The sequence below is a fragment of the Protobothrops mucrosquamatus genome, unplaced genomic scaffold (assembly GCF_001527695.2).
Source record: "Protobothrops mucrosquamatus isolate PMUCROS unplaced genomic scaffold, P.Mucros_1.0 scaffold444, whole genome shotgun sequence".
Lineage (NCBI taxonomy): Eukaryota > Metazoa > Chordata > Lepidosauria > Squamata > Viperidae > Protobothrops > Protobothrops mucrosquamatus.
Window position 1 is genome coordinate 147,711 of NW_015386767.1, and position 11,082 is coordinate 158,792.

Consider the following 11,082-nt stretch of genomic DNA (forward strand, 5'->3'; position numbering starts at 1 on the left):
TCATCATTGACTTCTTCCTAGAGCTGAGAGTGTGTGACTCAAGGTCATCCTGTTGGCTTTTGTGCCTAAAAGCGGCACTAGAATTCAGGTGTCCTGCTCCTAGTCCAATGCCTTAATCACTAGACCAGACTGGTCCTCATTAGCTACCTATTAGCTATCAAATTACAGTCATGTTTGTTTACAGTACTGAAAAAGGATAGGCAATGTAAGGAACAGTTGTCTTTACTAAAGATTTTTCCATCTTTCCATTCAGTGGAACACACTTTGCTTATCACACAAGTTTGTTTTCTGTGAATATCTTAGTTGCCAGTATTGCTAGCTGCCCAGTGTAACTTACCAATGTTTTGTCATTCTGTTTTTTTAACTGATTGCTTTTATTCTATTTTGTTATCTTATTGTAAATCGTATTGATGCTTGTAGTTAGAAATTAAAAGTGATACAGAAATATCAAATACAAGTTTTGACAGAAGAGTAATTACTCCAGCTCCTTAACAGTGCTAATGCCAGTAGGTGCATCTTAATTATACAATTCTGGTTGCTTTACCTGGTTGGTAGTTACTTTCATGAATGAAAGCAAATATATGGGACCAAGGATAATGTTGCAGAATCCAATTTAAATAGGTCACTGGGATCACAGGTTTACTCTTCAGAACTTTTGGACTTATGCTGGACCCCCATCCTTAGGGAACCTCCCTCTACTGGAATGTGCACTTTGGGCTATTCTATGCATTGTATTTATGTGGTGCCTGGTTGGGTGTGGCTTCTTATTGATTGGGATGTTGATCGCTGGCTATTAAGTCATTGACTGTTGTTTCCTTATGCTGTCAACTCCTTGGCTCCTAAGTACCTGACACACTGGTGGTAAATCGACACTCCTGTTCAATGACAAGAGGGATGTTTCCAAGGCTTCAATAATTTCCCTGGCTATTTTTGTATCTGCTCAGCCAACGATCTTAATTACTTTACTTAGTTGGTAGTTAGTTTACTAGTTGGTAGTTACACCTGGGTTTGGAATGGGAGCCTCTACAAATAGTCACTTATGATTTAGTCATCTTTATTGGACTATTGCATTGTCCAGTGAAGAATATTTGGCAACCACATTTGTTCCAGAATTCAGTGGCCTGAGAAGTTATGGGTGCTTCCCAATTCATCTGGATAACACCACCATATTGAGAGATGTGCTGATTGCTAGTTGCCTGCATCTGATCCGGAGCAATTCAAGGTGTAGGTGGAAAATCTTTAAAGCCTCCCATGGTTCAGAAGCACAATTATCTGCAGGACTACTTCTCTTGATAATATTTTCCTATTCAATAAGATCCAGTTAGGATGGACTCATTGTCATTTTGCTCAGGGTTTCCCATCTTCAGAGATCCTGGAGGCAAGCCTCCTCAGTCACTGTCTCCCTGAATATCCATACTGACCCCTCCCCCCCAGTTTTTAGCACTAGCTATGCGTTCAAACCGGTCAGTCCTAGAAGAGATCAACCCCGACTGCTCTTTAGAAGGCCAGATCCTGAAGTTGAAACTCAAGTACTTTGGCCACCTAATGAGAAGGAAGGACTCACTGGAGAAGGGCCTAATGCTGGGAAAGATCGAGGGCAATAGAAGAAGGGGACTACAGAGAATGAGGTGGCTGGATGGAGTCACTGAAGCAGCAGGAGTAAGCTTAAATGGTAGAAGATGGTAGAGGACAGGAAGACCTGGAGGAATGTTGTCCATGGGGTCGCGATGGGTCGGGCACGACTTCGCAATTAACAACAACAAATTTTATAAGGACTTCAGAACTGAAATGGTATGAACTGTTTCCCCTAGAAATGGAAGTTTTTCTTTGCTTGATGATGGCTGTTGAATGATTCCTTGTACTATATATTGGTATACATTATTATTTATTTTACTTTAATGTGCATTATGTTTTTAGCTGCATTTGTGATGTTTCGAACATATGTCAGTCCAGATCAGCTTCAACTGGAGTAGTATACAAGTCCAGTGAAATACCTAACAACACATCTACAGCAGCTTCTACTGTGTGATCTACCAGCATCACCTCTATGCTGTAGCCAGGAGGAATGAATCCTTTGCTCCCCTCCAGTGGTTATTAGGTTGATCAGTTGATCATCATTTTGACAAATACACCCCACATTTTATTGAGAGCTGCTGTTTAAAACAGATAATGGCAGGAATATGATCTTTTGAAAGTGTGTTCACACCTCGCTCTAACTTATGGTTACTGAACCATGGCTTACTGAATTAATCAAATTGCCTGAGTTTGCATAACACACTGAACCATAAAATAACCACACCGGCTGAGCTTGCACAATTCATTGAACCACAAAACTAGACAGCTTCTTTCAGCTGAATGTGTGTAAACCCAGCCGCATTACAAAGACAGTTCACCAGGAACTTGGGTTGGTAAGCAAAACTTTTTAGTAAAAGTTTTCACTAAGCGTTACGTTTTTAAAATTGCAAAGGAGATCGTGTCTATAAAACACATAATATTGTGAAGTGTGGAGAAGTAATTACATCGTAATTAAGTCTCTCTGTATTTTTGGGGCAAAAGCTCATTATCCTCCCCCCTTCCAGAAAAACTTTTGGAAAGTCAAATGTCATCCAGGCTAACCTTTTATGGAAAAACTGTCAAGATGTTTATGTAAAATGTAATACACAAAGAGGCCAGTAGGTGTTTTTTTTTTTTGGGGGGGGGGGGTTGATAGCAAATGGATTCAGGCGCTATACTGCAACATTTTCAAACACTTTAATCAGGATTTCATTTATGTTCCCAAGGTTTTGATCTCTTTTCAGCTGCTCTCCCAATCCATCGCTGCGTTGTCCAGTATTCCAAGCATTAATATAAAACTCTTGCACCTATTCTTACTTGAAATCTTCGCTACAGTTTGGAATTTCCCGTTCTTTTCTTTCTGGGAGCCAAGCTGGCTCTGCAACAGAGCGGAGCCCGCCTACGCTGCTCCGCTACAAGGAAGCGCGTCCGAACTCCGAGCCGCGTTACTTGGCGCTACAAGGTCAATCACCGTTAGCCAGCAGAGGGATGCGGCTCCATCCTGGGCAGGTTTTACTTAGAAGGAAATCCGGATGAATTCAGTGAATCTTAATCCCACGTAACGGGAACTATCGCGCACTTCCCACTAGATTGCTAGTTTGTAGCCAGCGAAGCCAGCAAGAACGCCGAGCCGCGGAGATGCTTAGTTTCTTTCGTGGACTTGCTGGTGTCTCTTCCCCCCCTCTCAATCTCCACCGTTTGCTGAGTGGAGCTCCCGCTGCCTTTTCGGTTATATAGATCTATCTCTAGATCCAAAGGAAGACCCTGCCTTTGACTGGGAAATAAGAGAGCGACGACCAGCTAAGGAAGAAAGGCGCCCCAGTTCCTCATCATTCCTGTCCATCCCCGATTCCGCAGCCGTCCTTGCGGGCCAGGCATCCTGCTTTATCCCCATTCTCCAGCTTGCGGCCGTTTATTCTCCTTGTCATGCAAAAGGCAGGCAGGCAGGCTGGCTGCACTGCAAAGACATCCCCTGGAAATTTGCATGTACCAGAACTCAGCTACCGCGCCATCTAGCCCTCCCAAGCCTCGGCGCACAGCACTGAGCCCAGCCCGCTTATATAGTTCTCTAAAAATAGCTCCCCTTACACTGCCTTATAAGGCGGCAGTCGGATGAAACCCTCCTCCAATCCCTCCGGCTCTTCCGTGCTCTGGCCCGTCCCCCCTTCCTCCAGGAAGGCCTCGATTGGGCCTCAGTGACTTCATGAGCGGCCCTCTCTTCCCTCCCCCTGTTTACCTTACATGGTCACGCGCTGCCTTAATGGACGGTTTCCTCTGAAGAGCCCACGACTGCGCGGAGAAGGGACGGGGAGGGGGGGGAGAGTGGGGAGCGCGCTCCGGGAGCGCGCACAAGGGAGAAAATGCAATTCCCCCCCCAATAAAGAGCAAAGATTGCATTCAGCAGCGAGCAGCAATGCAGAAATAGATGGCAGTCTCGTGTCAGTGAGTTTGCATCCCCCCCCTTCTCTGGTTCAAGCGCTGGAGTCAGCAACAGAGCCCTTGAAGGCAATTGCTTTTTACTACAAGTGGAGAAGTTCCCCCTCTTGGTTGCCTGGCTGACGGCTAGCCTCGTACATGTTTGGGAGCATTTTTCCTTTCTTATCGGGTTGTTGATGGGGCTCTTTTCCTTTTTTTTTTCTTCTTCCTTCCTCCACTCTTGTTCCTGCCTTGATTTTTCCCCCCCTATCTTTGAAAGTGTGACTTCAAATATTCTCTTGTCTCTCTCAAACAAAAGCAAAACGAGAGAAAAAGGACCTCTGGATTGATTACGCCTAAGAGTCTTTCCCCCCCTCCTTTTTAATGAACAGAACTAAAACCCCGTCACGAAATTTCAAACACAAATCTAAAAGGAAAAGGTTGTGGTTTGTTTTTTTGCTCAGCAGCAGCAGCAGCAGCAACAACAACATGGATGTGTTGGCTAGTTATAGTATATTCCAGGAACTGCAGCTTGTCCACGACACCGGGTACTTCTCAGCTTTGCCATCCTTGGAGGAGAACTGGCAGCAGGTGAACCATTTACCTTACTCCTGTACATCTCTTAAATGCTGGCATTGATGAATCAAAGCCTCTCTTTTGCTTTTATTTCTCATTCTCTCTCGCCTTGGTTTCCCCCCCTTCTTGTAAAGTAAGCTGCACTGTTACAGTTTCATTAACAAAGCGATGTAGTTGAAAGCTGCTTGCGTTAAATCCGAGATCAAAATAATAGTAATAAATCAGGGAACATCCTGAGGACTGGTGGAAGTTATTTGGAGGTCTTTTAGTATTATGTTTTGAGTTCCTTTTAAAAAGGAATAAAGTATTGCCCTCCCCCCTTTTTCTTTGTGAATAAGGAGGGATCACTTTTAACTGGTGTTGACAAACTGACAACTGATAGAAATGGAATAATGTATATTCCTCTTTTAAAAGTAATTGGTGCATAAGTATAAGCCAGTTTTTACTAAAAGTAGTCTGCAGGAACGTGCTGTATTAACAATCTGTTTCCACTTATTAATTTTTATTTATTTATTTTTAAAAACTTGCACGAGCGATACTGGTTTAGAACAATGCCACTCAAGCTTATTTCTGCACATCCAACAGAGAGAGCTTAGACACTAGAAGAGTTAAGAAATATTACCAAAATCGGAAAATTGGGTAATGAGGTTAAAACTGCGCTGGTAGACAATACTGTCAGGAGAGATGGGAATCTAGAGAGAATCAGAGACTTTCATCAAATCCCTGATTAGCCCAACTATCCAGATGAGGAGAGGGAATGCTTAGCAGTCTCTAACTATCAACTGGCAAGATGAAATGTAGCTGGAGAGGACAGCCCTTCCAAGAGACCCCTTGTTAGGGCAAGATGACACCTAAGGTGGTAGTATGAGTTTTATGGCTGGGTTTGATTAATGATTTGTTGGTATATTCTGAAAACTCCTTTCGTTAGAGAGAAAGTGAGAGGCAGATGAACCCTGGCCTGTGGAGTTAACAAGACTAGGGACGTGCACCATGTGGTAGTCATGTAACTTCCATGCCCATGACCGATATAGGGTGAAAAAGCTAATGACTTGCTGTATTTTATTCTCTTGTGGTCCAAACATTATTGATTAGCTCAGTTCTAGAAGGGGGCATTGGATCTTACTGCTCTGGAATGGCTAAACAATTCTCACTAAAATTCAATGTATAATATTTAGCTCCAGGTTTCTTTTTGAATGTGTGCTTTTTTAAAGAAAAATACATGGTGGAAGCACTTCAGGTCCTCTTGGTTGTGAAAGGCAGAAGCCTGTGTTCGGCTTGCTTGTTACACACATTGGTTAATGAGTCACATATGGTTTTCTTTACGGTTCTCCTTTCGGCAGCTGATCCAGTTGGAGTGACAAATAATTCTTGCCTTAACAATTCTTCCAGTTGCTTCCCCATAGTGGTCTTGCTGGTGCATCAGTTGCATATTAATAACAGTCTAGACCGTTCTAGGCAAGATAATCTGTTGGCACATTCAGCAACCTAACACTGATATTGTCTGCTATATTTTGGGAGATTATTCTACTATAGAAAAAGGAAACTGCCTGTTTTTTTCAATATAAAAGCATTCTGCTCGGAAATCAAAGTGGAAAGGATTTTTTAAAATACCAATTAGGTTTTGCAGGCATTTTATTTTTGTTAAATCTTGGTTGCCATGTGAACAAGTCACATTCAAGAAACTTGACATTTATGTAGTCAGTGTGTAGAGCACTCTGTTCACATGTCCCTATTTTTTTTAAAAAATAGTCCCTGTAAGATAGCCAGTTTTATCTTCCTATTGTGTGTGCTGGGGGAGGAGCTGAACAGTAAAATCGTGCCCTTAAAGCCTCCTGGTGAAGTGGCTGAAACTTAAATTGTTTTAATTAATATTCTTGTATAATTGTAGGCTCACTTGGGTTGTTAAGGCTACTGCTTTAAGATGGCTTATACATCTTAAAAGCCAATGAATAAAAATTATCACCAATATACCGAATGTACATACGTCTCCTCAGACGAAATTCCAATTGCATCCCATCCCATAGAGCCTCGTTCCAAGTCTAAGAAGGATACACACCTCAATCAAACTCTGCTTATATGGGACAAGGAAGAGGGTGAATGGAAAGTGTCCTGAAACAATGAGCATGAATTCACTTACACTAAATTAACTTTTCAAAGGATATGTTTTGCTTTCTCAGTCTACTCCAGACATTGTGATTTCTGGAAATACATCTGTAATTATAAAGACAATTGAGTTTTCAATATTATAATTTCTTTGAGGAAGCACTATCATAGAATCAGTATTTGCTTCTAAAAATGAGTTTGCTAACTTTGGAAAGCAGCAGAATAGCCCCAGGAATCTTAGATCCCCACTCATTTTTTTAAAAAAAAATATGTGCTCCATTTTATTGAAATGCAATCTAGCAAAACATCTGGGAGACATTGCAAATGAAAGAAGAGCAAGAAGGCTTGACTTGCTTCCCCTTCCCCTTTGTCCGATCACAGCAACATTTGAGAAATCTGCTCCAGAGGCTGAGTAAGTAGCATTGGCAATGGATTCCAGATACATTTTGTTCAAAGCACAATTCTTTCTCATTTCCACATCCCCCGTTCTGTCTGCTTCTCCTCTGAATTCCTAAACAAGGTAAAGATACAGCTCTGTTGAACAGACCACTTACACTGATGACTTCAGCAATTTGGAACTTCTCGCTCAGATGAAATCCTTAAGACAGAATAGCATAATATTCTTTATCGCAAGAACGATCTACCAGGAAAGCCATGTTTACACAGATATTATACAATAACTGATATTACTCATATGTCGAGATGCCCTGAGACTCATTATGAAAGCACTGATGGCGTACTCTTCGACCGAGTTGGGCATTTTAGTTAATGGGATAAAGTTACTTGCTTAAACATCTCCCACTGAATTTAGTGGGATTTCATGGTCCTTCACTTCCATGGGTAATATTATGTGGAAATAGGTCTCATTGCTTTCAGTGGAAGATTTTTTTGATGTCCCTGCATGTATTTTGGTGTGAGTGACAGCTGTAGAAAACTAATATAGTAAGATGGTATTGCTTTAGTAGCCTTCCTTCCTGTCTTTATCTTAGTCTATAGTTTTGTGACGGGTGAATTCAGAACAGGAAAAGTTGCATGTAGTTGGCAAGTGTCATAAACAGAAAACCTACTGTACTGACTGCAGCCCTAACTCCTGTCAGTTGCTAAATAAACACTTGCTGCCATTCGTTCTCCTTGCCTGGTGTTATAGGAAGAGGAAGTTGTTAAGTCCTTCTGAGAATTGGCTGCATGGAAAGTTACAAGGAAGTTCCTACACAGCTCAGAGTTTTTGGAGAAAAAAGACCATGTTGCACTTAGGTCAAAGAAATATGGCAAGTATCATTGTAGCATGTCTGCATCCTTTCTTTTCTGTGTTAATAGGTATATGGCTAGAAATGCTTGGTTAGAAACATTAGAGGCTCCTAGAAATGGAGCTACACGGTTAGAAATCCTTTTGGAGCAAAGCATTCTTAGCATTAAAGTGGGCAAGGTAACTCTTGATATATGTGCCATTTTAGCTGCTTTGGTGATAGCCAAAGTGTGTGTTGTTTCCCCCTTCCCATGCTTGAAAACTCATGTATGTACACCAATAAAATACAATAAAAAGTCCTCGCCTTAACAACCATTCATTAGTGACAGTTCGAAATGGCACTGAAAAAAGTGACTTAGCACTATGTTTCACACTTAACAACCATTGCAGCATCCCCACGGTCACAAGATCAAAATTCAGAAGACTGGCATGTATTTATGATGGTTGCAGTGTCCCCAGGTCATCTGATCACTTTTTGGGACCCTCTGACAAGCTGAGTCAATGGGAAAGCCAGATTCAATTAACAACTGTTAAGTGTTACTAACGTAACAGCTGCAGTGATTCACTTAACAACTGTGGCAAGAAAGGTTGTAAAATGGGGCAAAACTCAACAACTGTCGTGCTTAGTAATGGACATTTTGTGATCAATTGTGGTAGCAGGTTGTGGACTACCTGTACCATGTAGACAAGTCTTCCCATAGACATAAACCCAATTGGATAGTCCAAATAATTCTGCCTCCACGTACCATCTCTGGGCAGTTGGAAAGGAGCTCTTCGTGCAGCTTTTCCCAGTGTTGCATTATAGTATTGTGCAGAATTTCAATATAGTTTTACAACAGGGACATAAGTGAGGCAGGGAGGGGAGTTATCACTGGCTGGAATATTTAGCCCAGATGTTATTACTTGGATGGGAGACTACTAGGATTTAAAATGAACCCGTAAAAAAATAGGTGTTTTTTTTTTTTTGCATCTGTTACATTACTTTAGGCTTACCACACAGCATGGCTATGTCCTTTATGACTGAAAAAAATCAAGATTTGGGCTTAGAATATATACATAAGCAAAAGCTGGAAATGACTAGAAATGATGACTGGAATCTGAAGTTATTGCTTGCAATGGCTTGAGAGGTGGAATAAATAATTTATATCTTGTCCATTTACATGTCTTTACCATTTGGACTCAGGGGAGATCTTATGAACCCCCTGAGGTAGTTTTGCTTAGAATGCTATTTATTGAACCTATGTATGTTTAGAGTTGAGCATATATAGTTATGCTGTTTGTACTCTAAACAAGCATAGCTTTCACATATATTTTCCAGTCAAAATGTTGTCCCCTTCTTATGGACATTGTTCAAACAGAAAGTACTTTCCTTTGCACACATTGCTTATACCCTGTATCTGTGGATCTTGGAAAGGCTCTTGGAAATGGCTGGTGTGCTTTGGTATAAGTTTGCTAAGAGCTGTTGGAGGAAAACTTCACGAGACATATAGAAATGTAACTTGTTGAGAGGCAAACAGTAATGCAGCAAGAATTCAGCCTGGTCATCCCAGGTAGGGGCGCTCCTTGTCACCTCTGATCTTTTTAAACTGGTGATCCCAGGAATTGGTTCTGACTTTCAGGCCTTTTGCTTGCGAAGCGGGTGTACTAAACAGCATCCATAGTTGACTTCCCCCCCTCACCTGGCTGTGTAAACTCAAAATAAATTAAATGAAACAAGACAATACATCCAGATTTGTTAACTATACATTTGCTTACTGCAGACACTTTCTTAATAGTTGCTGAATTTAGCATAGGATGTAGGCAACCCTTAAAATATAATTAAGGGCTTTAACATTTTTTGAATAAGTTGTCCTGGGTTAGTGAGTGACATAGACGCAATTTTTCATGGTTTGAGATCTCACTGGGTATTACAGATACCTGTAGTGTTTCTTGTAGCCACTTAATTGTTTATATTGTATGTTTTATCTAGTTTCCCCTGCATGAATATGATAAAGAAGGTGCAAAGCTAGTTATGCATCTCTGTAATGGTGGAATGCGCCTGGGCCTGGTGGGAGCTGGTGAGTGCCCGGGTGGACGCAGATGCTTGGGCCTGTGCCTGCGGGGGCCGAGGACCGAGGGAGGCCGAGGAGGACAATAACAACTGTAGCGGCTAGTCTCCTTCCCATCTATTTCGGGTCCCTGAACTGGAATTTAACCATCATGAGGATTTCCCCCCCCCCTCTGTTTTTCTGCTGTTGGACCTCCTGCTTATGACTGGAGTATACCCCAGGTCAGAACTGCTGGCCCTGCGCGATTCCCCCCTCGCGCAGGCATGGCCCAGTACAACCTTAAGGGCCGGCCTCAATGACGGGGTGTGGAACCCCGAGAGGTGGCACGCAGCAAAAAGGGAACCAAAGAGAGAAAAACTGAGGGTTTTCCTAGAGGGGTGTTTTATTAAATTTTTAGGGGGTACGGGGGTGGCCAGGGGGGGCAGGGGGATGCCTCTCTGAGGCCAAGGCCAGCCCTGTCTGAGGGACGCGGCATCAGAACGGTGAGGGAGGAGGCTGGGGGGGTTAAGGGAGGGTGGTGTGATCAGTACGGTCAGTGGGAGGGGCAGATATGGCGGGAGCAGAGGACCATATCGGGTTCTGGGAGCACGCACACGCTGTTTACAAGCTTGTGGGTGCTCCGGTCCTCAGGACTCCACTCGGCCTCCAGGGATCTTAGATCCTCGGGCCCGGGATCACCGGCTGATGTTATGCAACGCCAGGTCCTTGGTAAACAAGGCCCCCCTCATCCAAGATCTTATTCAAGAGGGGGGTGCGGACCTGGCAGGTATCACCGAGACCTGGTTGGGCACGGAAGGGGGAGTGCCCCTCGTTGACATCTGCCCGCCGGGTTTCCAGGTATTCCATCAGCCAAGGACCCGGGGTAGGGGCAGTGGGGTAGCGGTCATTATAAGGGAGAGCCTATGTCCGAGGGAGACCACTGTACCTCAGATAGACGGTGCGGAGTCCCTCCTTGTGAAGTGGGGGCAAGGGGTACAAGTGGGCCTGTTGATTATATACCTAGCTCCCTGCTATGTATCAACGGCCCTGCCTGAGTTGGCTGACGTAATAGCCGGGGTGGCGGTTGAGACCCCCAGACTTATAGTCATGGGGGATTTCAATCTGCCATCAGCGGGCGAAACGTCGGCGGCAGCTCGGGAG

At 43.2% G+C, this 11,082-nt stretch overlaps 1 protein-coding gene across 2 annotated transcripts in view; it reads left to right on the top strand.

The window, feature by feature from the left end:
* The first annotated feature begins 4,353 nt into the window (after positions 1-4,353).
* Positions 4,354-11,082, top strand: part of KLF7 (Kruppel like factor 7) — a 77,671-nt gene continuing 70,942 nt past the window's right edge. The window contains exon 1 of one of the 2 annotated variants that reach the window (XM_015816388.2): positions 4,354-4,560. In XM_015816388.2, the coding sequence (XP_015671874.2) occupies positions 4,354-4,560 (207 nt within the window). The remainder of the gene's footprint in view (positions 4,561-11,082) is intronic. The other variant, XM_029284217.1, reaches the window with a different exon arrangement.